Source organism: Hemicordylus capensis, chromosome 2, assembly GCF_027244095.1.
Source record: "Hemicordylus capensis ecotype Gifberg chromosome 2, rHemCap1.1.pri, whole genome shotgun sequence".
Lineage (NCBI taxonomy): Eukaryota > Metazoa > Chordata > Lepidosauria > Squamata > Cordylidae > Hemicordylus > Hemicordylus capensis.
This window is the reverse complement of record NC_069658.1, coordinates 64,142,135-64,168,209: the sequence shown is the minus strand read 5'-3', so window position 1 is coordinate 64,168,209 and position 26,075 is coordinate 64,142,135. Positions and strand designations below refer to the sequence as shown.

The 26,075-nt window shown below is 45.3% G+C and overlaps 1 protein-coding gene across 1 annotated transcript in view; it reads left to right on the top strand.

Annotated features, from left to right (window-relative positions):
• PCSK1 (proprotein convertase subtilisin/kexin type 1) overlaps window positions 1-24,934 on the top strand; it is a 67,030-nt gene extending 42,096 nt beyond the window's left edge. The window contains exons 12-14 of the mRNA XM_053300399.1: window positions 13,893-14,026; window positions 17,345-17,506; window positions 19,814-24,934. Coding sequence (XP_053156374.1) covers window positions 13,893-14,026; window positions 17,345-17,506; window positions 19,814-20,176 — 659 coding nt within the window. The 3' untranslated portion in view covers window positions 20,177-24,934. The remainder of the gene's footprint in view (window positions 1-13,892; window positions 14,027-17,344; window positions 17,507-19,813) is intronic.
• Window positions 24,935-26,075: the final 1,141 nt, after the last annotated feature.

Sequence of the window (26,075 nt, the reverse complement as noted above, 5' to 3'; positions counted from 1 at the left end):
TGGCATGATCCCCATTGAGCACAATTCCCAAAGGGGCATGTCGAGCATGCTCAGCTCGTTCTTGCTTTGCTGGCAAGCTTCTTCAAGCCGATGTCAGTTTAATCCCTTCCTCACTGTATTCCCAGCTATATCCTTACTATTAATCTGAAGCAGAACATTAAATCACATGCTAATTCTCTGATAGGCAGGACTGCAGAGGGGCATATCCGCTTATGGGGGAGTTAGGGGGCATTCATTGAGGTATGGGCACTTTATTATTTAAACTCCTAGGCAAATGCCTCATCCTAGGCATTTGACAGGATGAAGGAATACAAAAACGCAATGGCAGATTACCGCATAGGCAATATAGGCAACTGCCTAGGGTGGCAAATCTTGAGGAGCAGGATGTTGGGACAGAGGGAAATTTAATTCTTTTTTTTTTTTAAAGCCTTTAAAAATGCCACTGTGTAGCGATATAGGCTCTGCCCGCTTCCTAAACCATTACAGGAGGTGAGGTCAGGCACTGGAGGCAGGCAGCAGAGACAGTGACTAAAGAGGTCCTCACTCAAACCCAGCTAACTCGCAAATGACACGGAGTGGGTGATTTTGGGCCTCTGTGCACGTGTGTCTATTCACCCAATGCCCGAGAACCCCTTTTGCCAAAACCCTGACATCACTTCTGCAGGTCACCCACATGGATCATGTCTTCCAAGAACATTTCCACCAGCAGGTTCACCACTTCCTTGACTATCTCGCAGTCAGTTGATGTGCCAACCTGTTGTGGGAAAATAGATTCCATTACTGTTTCTAGTGAAATGCTATGTTTGCAGAACGAGTACAATGGTGTAATTGTGGGACAAGGACAGGCATGCTCAGTGATGAGAAGGGGTTGTAAGTTGCAGGCTGTGATTGGTGGTACAATGTTGGACTCTGGATTGGTGCATTTTTGGATCCTGCTATATAAGGCCCTTAAGCTATGTATCTGCCCTCAATCAGGGCTCTCTCTCAACATGTCGTTGATTGACAGCCCAGCAAGTCATGATTAATAAAGCTTTGTAACTGATGGAACGGTGTGGCCCCTGGCTATAAAATGACCCTTTCTCCTTCAACCACAAACAGATTGCTAAGTGCCAGTTAGTTGATGTTGGAGGCCAGCTTGGCAAGCTTGCGTTATGGCAAGCCACTTGCATGCTGGCACTGCGTGGTGCATCACTGCATCCTGCCGGTGGAACATGGGCTCCATCTCGCTTGCCAGAAAGTCAAAGGTCTCCCGAGACATCCTGAAGCTTCCCCCAGAAATGCTTGTCCACCCACTCATCTGCATCCTCCATAGACCTTAGACCTACAAGTGCTGTAGTACCTTGGCAGCACCCACCTCTTTTCTACTGTCCAGTTTTCCTGCAGGATGTGGGAAGCAGAGGAAAGGGTTGCTGCATGTCTCTGTGCTGTTTCGACAGCTGCCCTGGAGCACACAATCAGCCTGTTGAATCTCCTAGAGACTGCAAAGAACCTTGCTGCCTCCTCCCAGGCCCCAAACGCCCCAGTGCTACAGCAAGCATCTTCTTTGCTGGGCTCTGTCTCTTGCTTCCTCCTCTATGGTGTTGTGGACTCCAGGACCACCTCCATCGTTCTGTGGACTGCGATGCTGGGTGTCTGATACTAAAAGCAAGCAGAGCAAAGGGGCAGTGTTTCCAAGAGGGAGGGGTCTTCCATTCCTTGTGCCCTGTCCAGGGGATGGTTTTGGCAAGCTGTTTGTGGTGCTGGCCCTCCCTCCTGCTTCATGCCCACAAGGCGCTTTGGCATGACCTGGATATTTAATTATTTATTTTATTTTATTTTATTTTATTTTGTTTTTTATTTTTATTTTTTTATTTCTTATTTATTTATTCAATTGAATAAAATTGAATTGAATAAATTCACCCCATATCAAAAGAAACATTTGGATTGGTCTGAGGAACATTTTATTGTTTATTTTTTAGGAGATAGGCATGAAGAAGTTACTCATAGGATTGCTTGCTTTTGTTCAGAGGCATGTAAAATAAGGAGTCTGCAAACTGGTTTTTAAATTTTTACTTATGTTATTGTATTGTACTGTATTGTTCTTTGCTGAAGTGTTTATTTGGTCGTTGACTGTAAATACATGAGTTTATTCATTTGATTTCTATACCGCCCTTCCAAAAATGGCTCAGGGAAGTTTACACAGAGAAATAATAAATATATAAATAAGATGGCTCCCTGTCCCCAAAGGGCTCACAATCTAAAAGAAACATAAGATAGACACCAGCAACAGTCACTGGAGGTACGGTGCTGGGGGTGGATAGGGCCAGTTACTCTCCCCCTGCTAAATAAAGAGAATCACCACATTAAAAGGTGCCTCTTTGTCAAGTTAGCAGGGGTCAAGTTAACAGGTTTATAGCCCTCTTCCTGCACACTCACCTAGGTTCTTGGACAACTCGAACCCAGCTATGTCAGAATGTGTGTGGACACCCTCATGGCCTAAGTTCCCAACCCATCTATTCCTTCCTTCCCGGAGGAACCTGGACAGGAAGCAAGAGCAAGCCTGTCTGCCTTGTCTGTTTCTCCCCTCAACTCCCTTTGGAACAAAGTGGGCACATCCATGTTTTTCTTTAAACCCACCAAGGGGGCCCTCCCAGAATTTGCACACTGTCAAATGTGCGCATGCTGCCCCTGGATGTGTCAGCACTACCCGCCCCTGTTCCAGCATGGAACTCCCTTGTCCTTGGCGGGCTGGCAATGGATGTGTGGGCTGCAACAAAGAAGTGTGCTACACTTTTTGAAACAAACAAAAATATTGATCTTATTTGAAGGAACAGACCAATAACAGCCTCTTTGCAAACCTCGAAGAGGACAACATCCAACAGGGATGATTTGTAACAAGCAGATGTACACATAGAACTAGAACCTATGTCTGAGTTTGAATGTTTGTGGCTTGGGGGGTTACAAACCGGGGGGGGGGGGGGTTGCGGTCTGCAGCTCCTATAAAGTGCCTTCTAAGCATACTGCAAAGCAAGGTGGGCTGCAGCTATGCCTGCTGAGTAGCATCCACCTGTTCAGGAGCACATAGACTACGGTTGAGTGGTGAACCCAGGTGGTGGTGGAGGATGGGGTGCGGGTTTGCTCGGACTCCCCTCTGCTCTGCTCTGGGGGAGCAGTGGCTTGTGCATGGCCATCACCTCCAGTCTCTCTAGTCTTTGCCAGTGCCTCTGTGCAGCCTGTGAGTATTAGGGGTGTGCAATTCGGATTTTTGGGTGATTCGGCTCGGACCCGAGCCGAATCACCCCCATTCTGTTTTGTGCCCGAATCTGGGTCACCGGAATCACCCTTGATTCGGTTCGGATTTGGATTTAATCTGAATCTGAATCCGAATCGATTCGGGGGGTAAAAAGGGGCCCAGGGGCAAAATTTTGGGGTGGGGTGGTAGTGCCCAATGGGTAGAGTCTACCACCCCAATTTCAGGGGGATTGGGCAAAGTTCTTATTTTTTGTGAATTTTTAAAGTTTTAGTGACTTTGGGGCAGTTCGGGGGCATAGCATGGGATTTGGGCAAAAGGAGTGGGGTGGGGTGGTAGTGCCTAATGGGTGCAGGCTACCACCCCAATTTCAGGGGGATTGGGCAAAGGGCTGATTTTTGGTAAATTTCTGAAATTTTCATGTCTTTGGGGCAGATTGGGGCATATTGGGGCAGAAAGTGGGGCCTGGGGCAGAATAGTGGGGTGGGGTGGTAGTGCCTAATGGGTGCAGGCTACCACCCCAATTTCAGGGGGTTTGGACAAAGGGCTGATTTTTTGAGAATTTTTGAAGTTTTGGTGACTTTGGGGAAGTTTGGGGGCAGAAAGTGGATCTGCCCCAAAATAGTGGTGTGGTGTGGTAGTGCCTAATGGGTGGAGGCTACCACACCAATTTCAGGGGGATTGGGCAGAGGGCTGATTTTTTGAGAATTTTTGAAGTTTGGGTGTCTTTGGGGCAGATTGGGGGCAGAAAGTGGATCTGCCCCAAAGGAGTGGGGTGGGCTGGTAGATAGTGCCTAATGGGTGGAGGCTACCACCCATCCCCAATTTAAGAGTGATTGGGCAGAGGGGGGAATTTTGGTGAATTTATTTTTATGAGGTTTGTCTTCATAAGGTGAAGTGTGCTAAATTGATTACTTCCTCATATTATTCATAGTAAAGGAAAGTGTGAAAAAGTGAAAGTGGGGTCATGAGAGTTGTTTAATTGAAAAAAATCTCATTTGCTATGATAGAATGAGAATTCACACCTCAGAAAAAACTTCTGAGGTGTGAATTCTCATTGTATCATAGCAAATGAGATTTTTTTTTTCCAATTAGACAACTCTCATGACCCCACTTTCACTTTTTCACACTTTCCTTTACTATGAATAATATGAGGAAGTAATCAATTTAGCACACTTCACCTTATGAAGACAAACCTCATAAAAATAAATTCACCAAAATTCACCCCCTGCCCAATCACTCTTAAATTGGGGATGGGTGGTAGCCTCCACCCATTAGACACTATCTAGCAGCCCACCCCACTCCTTTGGGGCAGATCCACTTTCTGCCCCCAATCTGCCCCAAAGACACCCAAACTTCAAAAATTCTCAAAAAATCAGCCCTCTGCCCAATCCCCCTGAAATTGGTGTGGTAGCCTCCACCCATTAGGCACTACCACTCCACCCCACTCTTTTGGGGCAGATCCACTTTCTGCCCCCAAACTGCCCCAAAGTCACCAAAACTTCAAAAATTCTCAAAAAATCAGCCCTTTGTCCAAACCCCCTGAAATTAGGGTGGTAGCCTGCACCCATTAGGCACTACCACCCCACCCCACTATTCTGCCCCAAAGACATGAACATTTCAGAAATTTACCAAAAATCAGCCCTTTGCCCAATCCCCCTGAAATTGGGGTGGTAGCCTGCACCCATTAGGCACTACCACCCCACCCCACTCCTTTTGCCCAGATCCCATGCTATGCCCCCGAACTGCCCCAAAGTCACTAAAACTTTAAAAAATCGCCAAAAATCAACCATGAACCGAATCACCCGAATTTTTTGTGCCCAAAGTTCGGGTGATTCGGCTCGTGCCCGAAAAAATTCGGGGGACATCGAGGGTGATTCGGTTCAGCCCCGAATCACCCGAAATTGTTCGTTTTGGGCACAGATCGTTCTGTGCCCAAAATTTTTTGCACATCCCTAGTGAGTATGACTGTGCAGCACACCCTTGCATGGTGGCCTTCTCTTTTGGGGGGCAAGGAGAGGAATGGATGGAGGCAGTATGTTTCTGTACATGTGCCCAGACCCCCTTTGCAACCAGGCTCCTGCTTTAGGTGGCATCTGATGGAATAACCTTGTCTTGCTGGGGGGCTTGTGTGGCGGCCGCTGTGGGGCTGCACCAGAAGGCCCTTCTCCTGGTTGCCCGGAACCCTGGGATATCTGCTGTTAAGGGGATGGCACAGGGGCCGTGGGCTCTTCACGGACAGGGGTGCTGGCTTGCTGCCCAGACACACCCTCAGGGCTGACTCTCAATGGCCCCGCATGTTGACCCACAGGGGGAAGTCTTAGAGGTGTCTCAGGCGTGGATAGCAGATGCCCACCCTGTGGAACCCTAAAGGTCCCTTGCAGGGGGTGTCCAGGCCTGTAGGTGCTCCTGCAGGGGAGCAAAGAACAGCCCCTGCGCACCTAGAGAGGCTGGAGTGGCTCGGGAATGGCCCAGAGGGGTGGGCAGGTTGGGCCCTGGCATCAGCAGCTGAGGTTGTTAGAGCAGCTGGTGTTGACGGGGGAAGGGTGGTGGCTGGTTGGCGGTTCTAGATATAAAATCATCCATGCACTCTAAGTAGGAGGTATACTGCTCAAACTTCCTCTCAGCTGCTGTGTTGGACTGCTCTATAGCACCCACCACTTCCCTCACACTCCGATCGGAAACCTCTTCATAGAGCTGCACTATACGCTCAGACACCTATTTGTAAGCCTGCACTGTCTGAGCTGTGACCTCTTGCAAGGCCCACCTGTCTTCTTCGCACCTTTCCTCCTCTCTTTGGTCCATTCCTTTCCTCCTCTCTTTGGTCCGATGGGACCTTAGGCACACACTCCATAGGGCGGGCGGGCGGGCGGGCAAGCACTGCTGAGAGAAGTGGAAGCCTGTTGAGCCCCACATTATCCAGCATTGCTGGAGTGGCCTCCCACTGACATCCATTCAGCTTTTGCACCTGCTTTACCCTGCTGCCATACACCTCTAATTGGAATGTGCTTTCCTGGAGGGGAGAGAACGCATGCCACAAACTCACTACCCGTCCTGGTACCAGGCCACCCACTCCACAACCCTCAAACAGCCAAACAGATGAGACAAGCACATCCACCCTGCTACCAGTCGCAAACACCACCCCACACTCCCAAAACACTGCACCACCCTTTGCAGGAGACATGCTCACTCACCTAGTTGATCCTGCAGCACAAGATGTTGCTCCCTATGGGTGTGCTGGCAGGGACCCACACGTTCAACTGCCACCTCATGGGCCGACAGTTCCCAGGTGGCTGTGGCTGCCACAGCCACCTGGGAACCGTCGGCCCATGAGGTGGCAGTTGAACGTGTGGGTCCCCCGTGCTGCAGACTACATTATATGGTGTGTGGGTGGAGAGCTCCTCTGAAATGTCAGTGTGCAGGCCTTGGTCCTGGGGGGCTTCTAGTTCCACATCCTGTACCATGTAGGGGCTCATGCTCCAGCAGCAAGGCCTGGCTGTCCTCGTCAAAGAAGTGGGATGGGGTCAGTGAGTTTCTGTCTGGCAGTTGTCACTGGCAGAGTCGATTGCGTAGAGTCCAGATTGTAGGGGCTGTCCAGAGGCATCCATGAACCACACCAGGATGGGTTCTCTGTGGCCCCTTCATTCCCTCAAAATTTCCCCAGACCTTGGCGCATCTGTGTGCTGTTGAACGGCAGCTGGTGCATGTGACAGTCTTGGAAAAATGGAGCTTGCAGACACCGCTGATGTCCTGGAAAGTGTAGGGCTGGAAGGGCACCACAGTTGTTGCCATGAGACCACCAGGCCAGACAGAGGAGATGCAGTCCTTAAGGAAGGGGCATTGTGTTGTCACCCCAGGAGCAGCTAGGGATCTCTGCTGCCAGAGGAGGAAAAGTTGGGATGACTGGATGGGCTGCCATGGAAGTGGCTTCTATTAGCGCAGGCATGGTTGAGGCGGTGGCCTGTGCTGCAGGTGGCTATGGTTGTGGTGGTTGCATGTTGAACAGCCTGCTAACCCCCTCGAGGGAAGTATGGGCAGCCATCTGGCTAGCCCTTGGCCTCCTCACTGGCATTGGATGGCCAGTCCCCGCTGTGCCCCTTGGGATGACATTCCTCTTGTCCTGCAGGATGGAGAGGATAGTTGGTCTTGTGGTAGCAAGCATGACTTGTCCCCTTAGCTAATCAGGGTCTGCCCTGGTTGCATATGAATGGGAGACTAGAAATGTGAGCACTGTAAGATATCCCCCTCAGGGGATGGAACTGCTCTGGGAAGAGCATCTGGGTTCCAAGTTCCCTCTCTGGCTTCTCCAAGAAAGGGGTGAGAGAGATTCCTGCCTGCAACCTTGGAGAAGCCTCTGCCAGTCTGTGAAGACAATACTGAGCTAGATAGACCAATGGTCTGACTCAGTATATGGCAGCTTCCTATGTTCCTATGATGGATGCCAGCATGTCATAGTTGGCTATTGTCCTGGGCTCAACTCCAAAGAGTTTGTTGTGTGAGCTTACCTCTATACATGACTTTTTGAGGTGCTTTAGTGTATCCTTGCACTGATTTGCAGTGCACTGATACCCGCAGGGAGACATCCGCTGGGAGATCCAGCCATAGGTGGCTTCATTGTGGAACTGGTTCTGGAGTTGAGCCTGGACTCTCTTGCTTGTCCACAATTTCACAAACACCCCAGTCTCCATATCTGTCCAAAGTTTGGCATGGACCTCTCTCTCTCTCCCTCCCTCCCTCCCTCCCTCCCTCCCTCTCTCTCTCTCTTTAAAAAAAAAGATTTTATTGGTTTTCAAAATACAAAGATACAAAAGTAAGTAAGAAAGAAGGAATTGTATAAAATCAAAAGAATAGAATGCATCTCCAAACTTACAATATCCACAAATAAGAACAGTTTTACATACTTATTTTATGAACTTCTTATCCACAAATAAAATACAATCTTATCATCCATAAATAAATCAGAGTTATCTGATCTGACCAAACATCCTTTCTAAGTAAAGTCCAAAGAAAAGGTATGATAACAGAAAAGTGGCAAAAAAAACCCCACACCCCACCCTGTCAGTTATGAGCATCATATTTAACCTGACTCTCAGCTTATATATTATTCTGGTGTCCAGCATATTATCTACCAAAAAGTTTTGCATGATTGCTTCAAGGCAAACTGAGGGGGGGGGGGAGATAAAGGAAAGCAGTGGAGTAAAGTAATCTGTAATTAAATACAGTTTTTCTCTAATCAGTTTAATTTAAGAATAAGAGAAAGACTACCAAAAATGTATCAAAAACTTCATTTAGAAGCCAATCAAATTAGTTGGAATCCCATTTTTTAAAAACCTCATTAAGATCCAAAGTAAAAAACAAGGAAATTCCAGAAATGTTCAGCTTAGCAACTAATAAGTATTAAAAAGATAACTAATGACATAATAGACTAATAATAGCAATCGAGTAATCTATGCTTCTTATTATAAAATACATTTTCTCCAATTAATTGAAATTTAAAAATAATAAAAAGAAGGGGACTACTAAAAATATGTTAAAAAATTTGTCTGTAAGCCGGCACAGACCTTTCTCAAGGCATCCCCAGCTTGACTGCCCCATGGTGCTGGTGGTGCCAGTGCCATCAGTTGATGGCATGGCAGCAGAAGAGGGCTGGAACTGCATGGCTGTTTGGAGCACCTAAGTGTCCAGGTGTCGCGAGAGGTCATGGGCCACCAAACTTCTGTGGTCACGTGAATGGCAATCGTGGCAGGTAAATGGAAGGGACCCTCTGTCACATGCACGCTCGTGCAGCACTGGACGTGTGTGGGTGTGGTCAGGCAACTACTCCACACAGAGTGGGAGTGCAGGGATATGCCCTCAAGACCTCATAAGAAGTATCTACTGCATACAGGCCGTGATAGCACAGTAGAGCGCTTCCAAACAAGGGACAGCCGCAGGGCAATAGATATCACCTAGGACAGCTAGAGTGGGCATTGATGACAGATTCATTGAGTGCTCATAGGGAGGAACAAGGCAGGGCAGGAGGTGAGCATGACAAAGGGTAGCCTTAGAGGCCCCCAGGCTCTACATACTGTATGTGCCCTATTCTTGAAGCAGGAAAAGGTTCCTCTTGCATACCATGTCCCTCATCCCACCATCCTCACTGATGCTGAAGTTAATAAGTAACCTCCCCCACATTGTGAGGCACCTGCATAGCAAGGAAAATATGAGGTGTGGCAGTGAGGTGATGTGGGGCCTCCCCCCCCACCACAGTCTTAACACCCCCCACACAGTTACTCTGAATGTAGAATGGACCCGCAACAGGGTCTTGAAAGTTCAGCTTGCACCTTGCGGTGGCAGCTCGAAGGAATTCAGCCATCTCACATAAACCAGGAGGCCGTTTGACAACACAAAACTATTTTTAATATGCTGCAGGAACAGCACAGCAATACCAAGCGGTGTCCCCTGCTTTTAACACCAACAAAGTCTTCTGTGCAGCATCCAGAGAAGAGTGCCCTTGCTGTGGGTGCATTGGCACCCCATGGCCACTACCTTCCATCTTCCTGGGACCCCGACAATGGGAATTGTGGCAGGTGCACACCTTTTGTGCAGACACCACCTTTCCTATGCCTGGCTGCCAATCTTGGTGATGCACATGACAGAAGCACAGGTTGTCCGGTGGGGGACATCATTATGTTAGTGACAGTCCCTCTGCCAAACTTCATTGGGGGTGCAGCGATCTCAAAGAGGGGGCCTGGCTTGGGTGCAGTGTTTTGATGGCTGCCAGTGTGAGTTAAAAAGCATGACACGTGCAGTGGAGGTGGGACTACTTCCCCACTTTTCACCGTCCCTGTCCTTCTCCCCTATAAATGAAGAGAGTACCCAGTTCCCCTTGAAAGCAGCAGAAAGTAAAACCCCAAAGGGTAGTCTCTCTTTAAATACTCCGAATGTGGGGCCATTGCAGGAGGATGGCAGGGGTGTGGCACTTTCGCTGAGAGTTGGCCATTGAGAGCTGCAGCATGCATAGAGCTACCACATTCTTGGGTGGGTCTGGGCCACCCTCTCTATTATTACAATTCCAAAAGCAGCACGAAAAAAATGGTTATGGTGGTATCCATTTCAGACATAACATTGCCACCACCAAATGTCAGGTTGGAGCAGTGAAACTTACTACAAACCAAAGGTTCAAATTGGAGTTTGGTGGGGCAAATTGCAGGTCACTTTTGCCTCGAAAATGTGGTTGCACACATTCGGATGTAACGGAGTTCCAACCTCTGCTCCATTTATCTTTGGTTTCACATTACATGTGAATGCAGCTTTAGTATATGTCCACCCTCCTGAACCACTGTTTTACACCTAGCTCTAGTTGATGGATGTCAGGATCACACAAAAAGCAGAATAAGAACATAAGAACATAAGAACAGCCCTGCTGGATCAGGCCCAAGGCCCATATAGTCCAGCATCCTGTTTCGCACAGTGGCCCACCAGATGCCGCTGGAAGCCACAGGCAGGAGTTGAGGGCGTTCCCTCTCTCCTGCCATTGCTCCCCTGCAACTGGTACTCAGAGGCACACCCTTGAGGCTGGAGGTGGCCCACAGCCCTCTGACTAGTAGCCACTGATAGACCTCTCCTACATGAAGTCATCCAAACCCCTCTTAAAGCCATCCAGGTTGTTGGCTGTCACCACATCCTGTGGCAGAGAGTTCCACAAGTGGATCACGCATTGTGTGAAAAAGTACTTCCGTTTGTTGGTCCTAGATCTCCTGGCAACCAATTTCATGGAGTGACCCCTGGTTCTAGTGTTGTGTGAGAGGGAAAAGAATCTCTCTCTCTCTCTCCACTTTCTCCACGCCATGCATGATTTTATAGACCTCTATCATGTCTCCCAGCAGTCGTCTTTTTTTCTAAACTAAAAAGCCCCAGGTGTTGTAGTCTTGCCTCGTTAGAAAGGTGCTCTAGGTCCCTGATCATCTTGGTTGCCCTCTTCTGTACCTTCTCCAGTTCAACAATGTCCTTTTTAAGATGTGGTGACCAGAATTGTACGCAGTATTACAAGTGTGGTCGCACCATAGTTTTGTATAAGGGCATTATAATGTTAGCCGTTTTATTTTCAATCCCCTTCCTAATGATCCCTAGCATGGAATTTGCCTTATTCACAGCTGCCACACATTGAATAGACACTTTCAACGAGCTGTCAACCACAACCCCAAGATCCCTTTCCTGGTCAGAATCAATTCCACATGCCAGAAACCTTTACGCCCCTTTATTAAGCTAAGAACTGAAGCATGCATTTTCAAGAACAGTGTCTGGGTGTAGAAGAAAATAGTGGTATATGAGAGTCCACTGCTCTTGCCAGTTTGAAAAATGGAGAAGTCACCTCCCTTAGCTGTACAATAGGCTACTGAAATCACCAGCCTGTTTGCTCCAGAACCTTCTCTTGTATTTTGGGCACTGTAGTTTGCAGTATTGGTATTTCAGTTTATTTATTTATTTATTTATTTTATTTAACATATTTCTATACCACCCAAAACTTGCGTAATTAATTAGTTAAGGTTTTGGTCAAGCAGGCCAAGGTCAAACCAGTAATCAATAAAAACAGAGGGCTAGGCCAAAGCATGGTAGGGATGTACATGGAACCAGGGCTGGGAGGTTCGAAGGTGGCGGGGGTGCCACTTTAAGGGGAGGGGAGGGTGCACTTACCCCTCCCGCCTATTTTCCCATGCCAGCACCCATTGCTGTTAAAAGTCTTCGGGGCAGCAACGAACCTCCCTGCTGCCCTGTTGCCCTCCTCAGCCAGAAGTGCGCCCAATACCTCCAGCCTCTTCCAGCCAAGGAGGGCAACGGGGCAGCAGGGAGGTACGCTGCTGCCCCAAAGACTTTTAACAGCAATGGGCATCAGTGGGGGGGGGAAGCAGTGGGAGGGGTAAGTGCATCCTCCCCCGCCCTTATAGCAGCACCCCCGCCGCCTTCGAACTTCAAACTGGCCCCGTGTTCAAACCTGTTTGGAGGCCCATAAAAGGGCCTCTGAACAGGTTAATTCATATCCCTAAAGTGAGGTCAAACTAGTTGAAGCTGCGAATCCAATAGGCTATAATCACCGGTCCATAGGAGCTCTTTATGAGCTGTTGCTCCAACAAAGTCCTGAGGCTGACTGAAGGCTTTATACTATAGCCCTGAACTAGATGGAGGTAACTCCTCCCCCAGGGACAGGACCACTAAGACTTAAAGAGCTCTCAGTTGGTTATATCTGATTCTGCCAGGACTTAAAGGTCTTCACTGTCACTGGAAGATTCTTCAGAGTCAGTCAGAGGGCAGCACAGTGTCCTCAGGCCTGGGCACAGAGGGTTGGGGTTCATGTTCCTGTGCCCCATCTTAGAAGAGGAGGAAGACGGGGCAAAGGAACCCAAACCCTCTGTGCCAAGGCCTGAGAACACTGCGCTGTGCTCTGAAGCAAGTTCCCAACTGGGAGTTGTAGGTTTCTGCACCCGGAACTCCTCCTCATCTGATGAGTCCTCCAGAATGGGTAGAGGGTTGTGGCTTTGAGTCATGACAGTTGGGTGGAGGAGGGAGGAGGAGGTGCCCATGTTCTCAATTCCCTGTTGTCTGTGCAGTGAAAAGGACTAGGAAGTGATTGTGTGGGAGGGGTCCATCATGGTTGCTCAGTGTGGGCAACAGGCACCAGCGATCTTAGATCTGAAGGAGGGTGGGCAATGTTGGTTGCTGTTCTGAGCAACCACAGACCACACAATCACTTCTTGGTCCTTTTAACCATTTAGGTGACCTGTACAGGAGTACGTGTAACTCCTCCTACCCCTGCTGACTGACATTCGGAGCATAACTAGCATAGCCAGCTTATGAGAACAGGCCCAGTGTGAAACTTGAGATTCACAAAACTGACCTTGAACATTTTCAGATGGGAATGAAGTGTAGGATTTTTAAAGCTTCTGCACAAGCTCCAAAAATGCTGCCTTACTGACAGCCGACATGCTTGCACAGACTTCCGTGCTCCTTCTTAGTGTGACCTTATTCTCTGGCCACATGCCAATCAGGGGCTGCGCACAATTTGTGCAATGCCTCCTGCCAGCCAGTGTTTGCATTCCGAGAAGAACCCATCCCTTTCCCCAGTTGCCACAACAGAAGTGGGTGCATTCTTCTCAAAATGCAAGAACTGGCTGGCAGCTGGCACTGCAAAGATCAGCAGATGGCCGGAGAGTAACATTGCACTAGCAAGGAGCACATGTGAGCATGTGGACTATGAGTAAGACAGCATATATGGAGCTTTGAAAGAAGTTTTCTAAATCCCACAGTTTATTGCCATCTGAAAAAGCTCCTTATTTCTGTCCTTCATTCCTAATCTTAGAGGATTCACTTCTGTCTAGAACACATTAAATGCATTCAGTTGTGAGGCACAGAGTGGTATGGTTTAATGTACTGAACCACTTTGGCAAAGTATTAAGATCTGCAAGTATTTCGAATTTCCTTGGAAGCCAAATCCACATCTTATTATGACTCTGGCTTCAAGTTGTACAAGATGTGAAACAAAAGCTGAAAGTGATATGCCCAAGAGCCTTCTACGAATCACCCTATGAGTCCACAGCTGACATTAGATTTATCTCTGCCTGCTGAACCAACCCAATTTCCCTTATATATCCTTATATTGAGATTTCCATCCTTTTCTCTAATACAGGGACCAACACAGTCTTACTGGCTGAGCGACAAAGAGATAAGTCACCCAATGGCTTTAAAGACTGGGATTTTATGTCTGTTCATACCTGGGGAGAGGATCCAAGAGGCACGTGGACTTTAAAAATTATTGATATGGTGAGTAAGGAGAGTTAATGAAGCACAGATGTAATTACAGGGGGACCAAGACAGATTCCTCTCCAGCCTCCTAAATTAGAAGTGGGGGAATATGATCAAATTCACAAATACCACTGCACTGTGAGCCTATAATTACTGCCAACTCACTAAATATTTGGGAAATATTGCAACAGTTTTTCCTGCTTTAAAATGACAGCCTACAAAGGTGGGATGAGGATGCCTGCCATCTATGACTAGCCCTAGTTATGAAAACACAAATATAAGCCCTAATTATAGTAGAACTGGGCCATAATTATGGGATAGTTCAATCTAAAGTCAGGAGCAGGAAGGTTGGTCAAGAAACTAGAAGGGGGCAACCCAGGACTCAGGATCAAGGAGTGGGTTGGAGTCAGAGCTGAAGCCAAGGGTCAAAGGTGAGCAGATAATCAAGAACACATGAAGAACTAGCAAGGAGAGTTCTCCAGAAGAAACTTAACATTTTGTATGTATGCAACCATGGTGGCTAGAATAGTATATGCGCAGAAATGGAAAGATAATAAAATACCCTCAAAAAAAGAAGATTGGGAACCATTCTTACTTTACTTAAAGAACTATTTTTCCAATATGGACCTTTCAGCAGGGTTTGAAATTTAGTAACAACAGCAGGTTGGGCAGGGTAAAATCGAGTTTGCAATGTGGAGAATCTATGTTTGGAATTATTATAGCAATGGTAGATTTGAATAGCTAATTTGAACCTAATTTGGTAGATTTGAATAGCTAATTTGAACAGACTGGTAAGTGGGAAGTCAATATTTACTTAATTAAATGTAATTGGATTGTTAAGATATTGTAAAACTAATAAAATTTTAAAATGCAAAAAAGAGAACACATGAAGAACCAAGGAGACTTTGCTAATAAGGCAAAGTCTTAGTCCAAACAAGAAGCCTTTCCAGTCTTTCCTGTTCTAGCACGATTCAAAGGGGTGCCAATCCACTGGCCTGAGAGAGCCCCAAAATAAGTATTTCATTTCAGATCCCAGCACATTTTGAGCAATAGGTCTTCATCAGGGGAAATCACTTGAAAAGCAGTCACTGGCCGATGTTGCGCACAGCAGAACACCAGTTTTAGGAACTTGTCAGGACTGCTGTGGGATGTGAAAGGGAGCCGGGGTGGCTTTATGGAAGTGGGAAGGGCACTTCCACAACTCTACTTCCATTGGAAACAATGAAAGCAGCATGACACAAGGCTTGCAAATTCCCACATCCGTAATACTCCTGGGCTGCCATTTATGTTGCACAGTGGCCCTGGTGGGTCCCTTCCACCAGCCTTCTGTAGTGGAGACAATGGGTCAGTATTTTGTCAGTGCTAGACCATGAATCCTTCCTTTCCACTCCTTTCTGCGTGATCATCTTTTAGTTGACTAGTACCATTAAATGACTTGCATCGTCCACAATTTACAAAACCTTGGGGGGGGGGCATTTTAAAATCTTGTATCTGGGCCCACTCCAACCTTGCTACAACCCTGGGTAGAGCACATGCTTTGCACACAGACAGTCCCAGGCTCCATTCTGCAAGAACATAAGAACAGCCCTGCTGGAGCAAGACCAAGGCCCATCTAGTCCAGCATCCTGTTTCTCACAGTGGGCCACCAGATGCCGCTGGAAGCCTACAGGCAGGACTTGAAGCCATGCCCTCTCTCCTGCTGTTATTCACCTGCAACTGGTACTCAGAGGCATCCTGCCTTTGAGACTGGAGGTGGCCTATAGCCCTCTGACTAGCAGCCGTTGATAGACCTCTCCTCCATGAAGTTATCCAAACCCCTCTTAATCCAGCTTGTTGGCTGGAACGTCTTGTGGCAGAGAATTCCACAAGTTGATTATGTGTTGTGTGAAAAGAGTTGACTTGGGAAAGACCAGGGTTTCCAGGTGTGTGGGAATCCTTGGCATGTGAGGGCAAAAGTGCTGCTACCTACATGAGGGGGTAGTTTTTGAAGGGAGGGTCATGGCAGCAGCTTCTTCTCATTGCTCAATGGGGAGATGACACAGTGGTGGCAACCAGGGTGTCCCATGGGCAGATGGGCCCATGGGACACAGGCAGGGGCGTAACTATAATAGGGCAAGGGGAGACAGTTGTCTGGGAGCCCACTGCCTTGGGGGGCCCTCCAGAGGCAAGTCACATGACTGGCTCCTCCAGCCGCACACCCGCCCAGGCTTCCTTCAGTTGTATTCACCCTCCAAAATTGATGTGAGTGTTAAGACCTGGAGCTACCAGAACAGCATGTTTTTCTCTAGTACCATTAAATGACTTGTATCGTCCACAATTTAAAAAATCTTTTAAAAAATAATATAGGATGATGTTCATAGATATAGATATAGATAATCTTACTATGCTTTTTGTTACCACTATTCAGCCTCATTTAAGATTTCGTTACTTCATGAGCTCAGCTTCAGTGAGGGAGGAGCCATTTTAAAATTTTGTCTCTGGGTCCACTCCAACCCTTATATGCCCCTGGACACAGACCCCCAGTGAATTACTAATAGCCCCAAATCTCATCAGCCACCTCCATGGCCTCTTCCAGAAAGGAAATACAGTAGTGGAGGCACCTGCACAGAGTATGGGAGAGAGCTCCTAGCCTCACCTAGGAATCACTAGGTGGAATCACTGAAAGGGAGCTCCTTTCCCTGCCTCCTCGAGAAGGTAGGGAAAGGAGCTCCCAGTCATCAATTCCATGAACCACTGACTGGAGATGGAAGGGAAGCTCTAACAGGGCTGATGGGCCCCGTTCTCAGCATTGGCCCTGCCTCCATGCATCTGACATCAGGCACAGGGGGCATGGGTAGTGGGGCGCGTACACACGCAAAGCACACATGATGTGGATGAAGGCGAGGAGCTGCTGGAGGACTTTATCCTCTTGCTGAGGACAAGCTCCCTACACCCCTGGAACATCTATCCCAGTTTCTGTCTACTCTGGTTGGCAGTGGCTGTCCAAGGTTTCAGTCTGGTGTTTTCTTCAGCTGTACCTGGAAATCTCAGGGATAGAACTGAGAGAGCATTGACAGAGGAGACATACAGAGACATTTTTCAAAAATCCATGTTGAATCTCCACACATTGCAATGGAAGCAATTATTAGCATGATTGCTTTAGAGAACATGCATATGTTTTGACATATTTGGCAAATGACTGCAAGAGGCTGATGTACAGATTTTAAAATGATTGTTTTAAATTTACATTTTACAAACTATTTGTGAAGCTCCTGGATTCATGGTTGTCATCTATTTTCTGCCCTCTGTATTCAAGTCTATACAATGTAGATTAATGTCTACACAATTATCCTTCAGTCTAGAAGAATGCAAAATGAAGGAAGAATTGTGAACTGGAAATTGATTTTGCATGGCATTTCAACCCAGCCTGAACATATGAAGAAACCTCGTGTCTATACATCATACAATACTGTTCAAAATGACAGGAGAGGTGTGGAAAAGATGGCAGACTTTGTGGAGGTATCAGTCTACTCTCATGCTCATCTATACTTTCCTTTTTAGTGTGTGAAGCAAATTAGAGGAGGGGAGCTTTGTCTTTCTGGATTTATTTCATTCTTCCATCTGTTTCTTAGGCCATTATTGGATCTGTTCCCAAGAATAAACAACTGACACCCAAACTAATGAAGCTCTCATGATGCTAATGCTGCCCTGATGCTATGGGGGATCTTCCCCATCAGTCTCTCCTTCCCTTTTGAAGCCAACTGTAACTCCCAAATACATGTCCCTGGGGACTGTGCAACCCTCAGAGACATGTTTTTGGGAGTCACCATCTGCTTCAGAGGGAAGGGGAAATGGACAAAAGTCAACACTCCCCCATAGCACTAGGGCAGCTTTGGTGAAACAGGACTTCATTGATCTGGGTGTCTGCCATTAATTCATAGGGCTCACTGCCACAGGCTGTGCAACCCTCAGAGACATGTTTTTGGGAGTCACCATCTGCTTCAGAGGGAAGGGGAAATGGACAAAAGTCAACACTCCCCCATAGCACTAGGGCAGCTTTGGTGAAACAGGACTTCATTGATCTGGGTGTCTGCCATTAATTCATAGGGCTCACTGCCACAGGATGTGGTGATGACTGCTATGTGTGTAAGTTCCCGCCAGTGTAAGATCTAGCAAACAGTTTGAAATGACATGTTTGTTTAATACAAGAGCTTTTACTACTAGCTTAGATAGCTTTAAAAGGGCATTTGACAAATTCATGGAGGACAACTCCAATGATTAACTGAGCCAAACTGCATGTAATGTTTGAATGCATTGCTGGCCCACTGGTAAATAACAATTTGATTAGGTCCCCCATGAATTGGAAACACAGTTGGGGTGGGTGGGGTAGGGGCTTCAACACAATTAATTTCACTGTTCAATGTCACAATTTTTCTTTGGCAAATAGCTGCCTTAGGGGAATGCCCAATCTGGATCTGCATCAATGGGGTGGGGTGGGGGATACAGTTAAAGGCCCCTTACCTTTTCCCCACCATGGTCTCAATCTACATGAGCACCTGATCCAGCAGCTGCTTGCCAAAGGACATTGACACATGTCAGGGTCAGTGATCACATGTGGTTTGGTCCTTAGCCATGATAGCCTAGCTATAATGGACCTTCCATCAACATGCCATTGAATCCCAGTTGCTAACGGGCAACAGTAGGACAGCATCTTTATTATGTATTTTTCTATGTAAACTGCTTTGAGAACTGGTGTTGAAAAGTGATATATAAATATTTGTAGTTGTAGAAGGCTTATGGCCTTCATGTTCTGCTTATGGCCTTCCCAGGGCATCTGGTTGAACACTATGAAAAGCAGAAGGATGAACTAGATAAACTTTTGGTCTGATCCAGGAGGCCTCATATTCTTCTTCACATTGTCACTCAGTGCATGAATGCTTCTGGAAACATTCCCGGCCCATAGCTAGTAGATCAGCCTTCTTTATCAGGATTATCTCCCGGGGATCCTTGGGCAACTTAGCCTAGGTGGGTCTTTTAACTGTTGGGCAAGGCAAAATCACAGCTAATGAAGAACAGAGTGGAAAGCAGCATGCAAATGAAAAGCACATCCCAGAGTCCACTGTATCCTCACAGGGGATAATGGAAAACACAGTCCCTTAGGTCAGAGGTATGCATGCTGGCTGGCATACCACTCTACATTCTGTCTGTATTGTAACAGGAGTTGTGCAAGACACAATAATTGCACAAATGCAGTTGTGTGATGGACAGCCATTGGAAATAATGGCCATGCATCGCACAACCGTGCTTGTGCAATTCTTGAGTTTTGTTCAAGAGCACACTTGGGAACTGCATGCGCATCCTGTTGGCAGATGAAACATTATGCAATATTGAGCCACTTCTCTGGCACGTCCAGACCCCACATTAAGACAGAGTTAAAACCTTGGTGTTGGCTCATGGCCATTGGGGTTCTAGCATGTCTAGATTCTAGCTACTTCTGACCCTCAAAACTCTAGCACCAGCCATGTATTGTGTCATCACAAACTGTACAGTAAATAAAAAAGGAACATATGGCATTGCAGGAAACATGTATGGCTAAATAAGAACCTACTCAGATAATCACTTGGGCACCCTCAGCCTAGGGACAGCTGATTATATGCACCCACTACCATGAATAGTATTCAGCTTTTTGGATCTAAAGACTTCTGGTCCATGTGAACTTGGGGAGGGGGGGCAGGAGGGCTAACATTCCTCCTGGATTTGTTCCTGACGTTTTGCACCCACACACATATATATTTATATATATATATATATATATATATATTACAGGACAACGCCACACAGGAGAACTTGAGCGAAAAAACCAAGGTGACAGAAAGTACCAGCAGCAGCACTGAGAAAATGCAGGAAATGGTTCCATCAGAAGCAATGATCCGTCTACTGCAAAGTGCGTTCAGTGGTCAGCTGGCCGGGAATCGAGCACCAAAGAAGATTCTACATGAAAACTTAAATATTCCATATGAACATTTCTATCAAGCTCTTGAGAAACTAAACCGAGCCTCTCAGATGAAGGACTCAGAGGAGTCCCTGTATAATGACTATGTTGACCTTTTTTACAACTCTAAACCGTATAAACATAGAGATGACAGGCTACTGCAAGGCTTATTTGATATTCTAAATGATGAAAATTAATGATATAGAGTGTAGCCCTAGGTTGGAAATATTGACACAACCCATCTCCATAACTACTCATTTCAGACTAACCCCCACTTATTCTTACAACTGACATAATCACAATTTTTGTTGCTTTAGACTTCATTCACTTAAAGAATAGGGACACAGAGAAAGGCAGCTTGCTAGACAGGAGGTAATCACCACCACTTTATTCCAAGCCTTCAATAATCCTTAAAATAAGTGACTTCAGGAATGAGAGAAAACCATAAATAATATTCAGACCCATAATATTGAGAAAACATTATAAATTAACTGCAGATATTGTTTTCTACCCTTTCTCAAAAAAACAAACCTGATTAATCCTGATTCTGGCCTGGCACTGTCCTAAAATGTAATGCTTTTTGGAGACCCTGCTTTAGGCTTCCTCTTAGATGTCTCAGTGTGTCTGCGCTATAGGTACACAGAGCATCTCAACATTTTGGAAAATAGCCAGGAACCTCCATTATTTAGAAACGTGTACATACACAAACACAAAATGTAAGGATGTCCTATTATTGATCCAGAGAAGTTACCCTGCTGTTAAGAGAACCAAAATTAGCAATTATAATCAATGACAGTGTTTCAAGGAAAAGAAAAGCTAGTGACAGTCTGTCTTCTCCCTGTTTTTGGTGAGTTCTTAATCTGGACTTCCTTCCAAAGGAAATAAGGCAGGATGGCCACAAAATTCTGCCAACTCCTTTTACCCCAACTACTGAAAATAGCCTACATTTATGCCCATCTTATTTTCCTTCTGTAATCATATATAAAATTGCTCCTTTAAAAACATATTTGCACAGCCAATCAGCTTCAGTTCCTGTGGCAGAATAAAGCTGTTCTATTTGTGGAACCTCCTAATTCTACTGCCCTTAACAAGAAAAATCCCTTACTATACCAAAATCAGGCATGGATCTGCATTGATTATACAGATCCCGGAATCTGTGTAATCAAAAGCTCTTGGGATGCTACCATCAGCAGCTCTGCTTTCCCGACGAGACAAGAGGCCAGTATTGCCAGAAACACAGAAACAGTGCTGGTACAGCTGGTGCTATGTCGGTGCCTGAAGGTAGGATTCAGATTCAAATGGGATGGTTCCAATTGCACCCTTTCATAATGTTAGACTCGTATTGCCTTTCTAGTGCCCTACTGGGCTCTAGACATATTTATTTTACAAAAATGAAAAATAGATTCACACATTTCAAGAGGTGAACCTTGCAGAAAAACACCAAATATAAACAGAGAGCAGCACCACGTAAACCAACTTGAGGATTTTGAAAATTGAACAGTGGGGTTAAAACACCGTACATAAACAAACACTAAAACATTAGGGGCACCATGGTGCAGGTGCCATGGGAGAAGCACTGGTGCTTCTGAAAAGTTCAATAAAACTCAACTACCAGAAGGGGAGGTTGATAGAATTTCTCTCTCTCTCTCTCTCTCTCTCTCTCTCTCTCTCTCTCTCTCTCTCTCTCTCTCACACACACACACACACACACACACACACACACTCACACTCACACACACACCAGTACAGCATTAATATGGACCTTTTCAAAAGTATTAATGCTACACCAGTGCTTCTCCTGGGGCACTGGAGCTTCATTAGTCAGAATGTCAACCATTAAATATAACCTGAGTGGGCACTATTTCATGTATTTCTCTGTGAGTGACATATTTGCGAATATACAGCCCACTCTCTGAGTGTTGAGTTTGAGTGTTGGCTGTTAAAAAATAAAAAGCCAGTGAAGAAAGATATGACAACTTTTTAAAAGGAAGGAAACCAAATGTAGAATCACCCTCTCAAAGGAATTAATCTTAACTTGAATCAGGGAAAGAAAGAAGGACAGAAGGAAGGAAGGAAAAATAGGGGTATGAGGCCCTCAAGGACAGTGAAGAGGAAAACAAGAGGGCAGGAGAAAGAACAGACAGTAGGGACAGAGTGAGTTGTAGCATTTATGATCCTTGATCCTCTGGCAAAAAGCATAATTCCTAAAGAGTTCTAACCAAATATAATGACCTGCCAGGGGAAGTGCCAAGTCATCAGGTAAGGCTCAAAATATAGTATGAATCTCAGTGTGCTGAGTGGAATTGCACCTTTCCACCATATAGACTCTGTTCTGTTGAACAAGGACCCCAAATGAGAATGTACTGTTGAATCAACAGTTTCTAAAATTAAGTTGAGCAAATGGATGCAGACAAATTAAACTAATGTAAATGTAACATCCTATAACTCATAGAATAAACAGTAATACACTCTTACATATCTCTGTCTAATTATGATAAACCTAATTTAAACCTGTTCAAATCAAATCTGTAACCCAGCCACCTGTTATGCATGTTTAGATTTTGTTAAAATCAATAGGATTTCAAAACATGTACACATGTTGCTTAGATTGCAGCCAGAATTCATTATTGTCTCCTGGTGCTAATCATGCTGGTTGTCATCCCAAAACATGTTCACTTGCCCTTTACAGGAAGAAAATATTCCTGCTCCTCTACTAGCATGAGTATGCAGTAAAGAATCTGGCTTCATCTTTCTCAGGGGGGAAACAGGCATGAATTTCCTCCCTATGGAATTATATGGGAAGATGGAAAAGCAACACACAGTTCCAGTTTTTGAGATCAAGGCTGCATTCGCACATAACGGAAATCTGGAGGTGAAGGAGCCTGAGGTTGCAATTCTTGTACGTCCAAATGAGTGTAACCACGGTTCCATAAGAAAAGTGACCTGAGGTTTCCCTTCCCAAACTCCAGTTCAAACCCTTGAGTTGTAATGAGTTTCACTGCTCCTACCTGAGGTTTGTTTTCAGCAGCATTATGTCCAAAGGCAGAAGTGGAGTTACAGCAAGCTGTAACTGAAGTTGAGGGAGGAAGCTCCTCCCTCGCTCCGGCTGTGATCGGATGCTGGGGCTGTCCTTCATACCAGAAGGAAGCTCCCACAGGCAGTTCACCTGCCCATGCAGCAAGTTCCTCCTCCTCTCTGCAGTCTCCAAGACTATAATTCTGAATGTCTGCGAAGTGCTGGGCGGGTGGGAGAGGAGAACCACAGGTCCATTTGACCCAGTTTCCTGTTAACGTGAGAATGCACAACATGACCCTTGGATCTCATTAATTTAAGATATTTTCTTTATGTAAGCATGCTTAAAATCAGTGGTCTTCATCCAAACTCAGTGTTGCATATGGGGAACACATCCATGGATCCAGGAGAGGGAAGATTTCCAACAGTCCACTCTTCCTTCTGCAGCCACCTGTGCTTCCAGAAAATATCACAGACAACCTTCAGGAATATAGTCTGTGCAGACATAGTGGGCTGTAGAGGAAAATAGGTTTGCTGAAAATTGCCCATAGATTTTTCACCCATGGAAAATCGCCCATGTGGAAATGTTTTCCAACTTTTAGTTTGATTGTAGGCCATTCTTTCCTTTAAAAAAGCATTTTTCTTTTTTAAAAAAGCATTTCCCCCTCAAATTTTCAAGATCAGAGCTCACATCCACTTTGGAAAACCCTTTTTTTTTTTTGTTTATTACATTATTAAGGCACTTCCAAATGGAGAGGTTTGCAAGCATCGGGGCAGTCATCCATAATCTATAGGGGGACTGTGCCAATATCCATGCTGATCTTCACTCATCTAAAATAATCAGCAGTGATCAGCAATGGATAGTACAGCAGTCATTGCTAGAGCAGAATAAGCAACAATCATGCCAAACTGGTGGCAAATCCTCATGCTGGTAGTTCCTGTTCTCTTTTATTTTGTTTGAGATACTTCCTGTGGCAAGTGCCCTTATAAGGCACTTCTTTCTCACAAAATTGCATTACTTCTTCACCTGTCTCTATCCACTTGCTTTATTTACCCTATACCCATGGCATAACCTTTACACTGAAAAGCAGAGGTAGGTTTGATGCAGGTTTTACTGGAAAGTTCTCAGTTCTAATAGTATTTCTGGAAAGTAGACAATTCAGTGATATGATAGTCTAAATAGAAAGTATTTATTGAATTTATGATTGGATGATTCACAGTAGGCAATTGAAAATAAATATAGCTTCCTACTTCTACTAAACTGGGAGCCTCATTGTACATCTAACCCTCCTGAATATCTAGCTTAGATTATGATACTGATTGGTTTCTCTCTTCAGGAAACAGCATTACAAGTAATAGTTTGTTCTTTATTTGAAAATTATCACTGCAGACCTTCAGTTACAGCAGTAGTGATGGCCAATACATGATTGTTGCATCTAGGGTAACCCTGTTAAATATATAATATTTGTTTATTTTAAGACCAGCTTTTATATTGTGACTATAGTTTCATGATATCTATGTTTAAATTAATCTAATTCAAGGTCTGTTGCTTAAATGTTTCCAACCTAGAGTGCATTGTACAGGTGTTAAATTATTTTTGTTAGTCTATTCTCAGTGCCAGTATGTGTTTTGTGAAAAAATGTAAAATGACAGATAAAAGCATTTTATCTCAAAGAAAATTAACATTATATTTTCTTTACAGATATTTATAACATATTAAGGCTTTTAACAGACAATTTTAAACTATAATAAATTATAACAAACTATAAAAACAAATAACAAACCAATTTTTTTGTTCGAGTAAGACAGTTTCATCCAATAAAGTATTTTTCATGGCGTGTTGTAATGACAACAGCCACATGTATGTGATGTGATGTGATGTTAAAATTTACATTTGTTTAATCATAGCATAATACCCAATACAGCATAATCTGTTAGCAGAGCCCAGAGTGTGTGGTCTTAACATTTGTAAAGAAACAAAACACAGAAACATCAAATGGAATAAATTAGCTGGCAGAAAATAGGCATGATGGTCTAATCACTGAACAAAGACACATTTTTGACTAAAGGGAGAGGAAAGGCTATTGTCACACACACATAAAACTGTGCTATTTGTCAGTCAAGGCTGTTCTCAATGCAATAGTACCAGCTCACACTACTATGACATGATAACATAGTGAGTCAGTTCACTAGACTAGCATAAACCAAGAGGATGTGACATTAGCTAGTGCCATGAGAGTTCTGTACCACCCTAGAAACATATTTGCTAGTCCATGGGTCATCCAGAACCATGCCTTGAATCAGCTTAAACATGAATGCATGCATCACTGACCCTATGTGTTCCGCTTTGTAGACTTTTTTTTAAAAAATTATATAATGGCTGACATGATGTGCAGCCCTCTTTCACCAGAAGAAGGGCTGCGTGGGCCCACAAGACATCTTTGTTCAGCAGCCAAGTGGTGGGGAGGGGAAGTTATTTTTGCATCTCTCCCCTCCCTCCAAAAGTCCTTTACAATTGTATAAATCTGTTCTTGAGGTCTGTGTGATCCTCAGGAACAGATTTCTACTACTGGAAATGCAGACTTCAGTGTTGTTTAGCATTTAGGAAACATAGGAACACAGGAAGCTGCCATATACTGAGTCAGACCATAGGTCCATCTCGCTCCGTATTGTCTACACAGACTGGCAGTGGCTTCTCCAAGGTTGCAGGCAGGAGTCTCTCTCAGCCCTATCTTGGAGGTGCCAGGGAGGGAACTTGGAACCTAGATGCTCTTCCCAGAGTGGCTCCATCCCTTAAGGGGAATATCTTACAGTGCTCACACATCAAGTCTCCCATTCGTAGGCAACCAGGGTACACCCTGCTTAGCTAAGAGTAGAAGTCATGCTTGCTACCACAACACCAGCTCTCCTCTCTTGTTTCCCCAATCCCCACCACATCACTGCTGCTTATGGGGGATATGGGAATGCTGAACACAGTGATGTCATGTAATGTGTCTGCTTTAACCAAATGTTACCAGTAGGTGCAAGAAGAACATATGAGGAGTTAGCAATGAGGTGCTAATTTTGTTTTGACCATGAGTATTT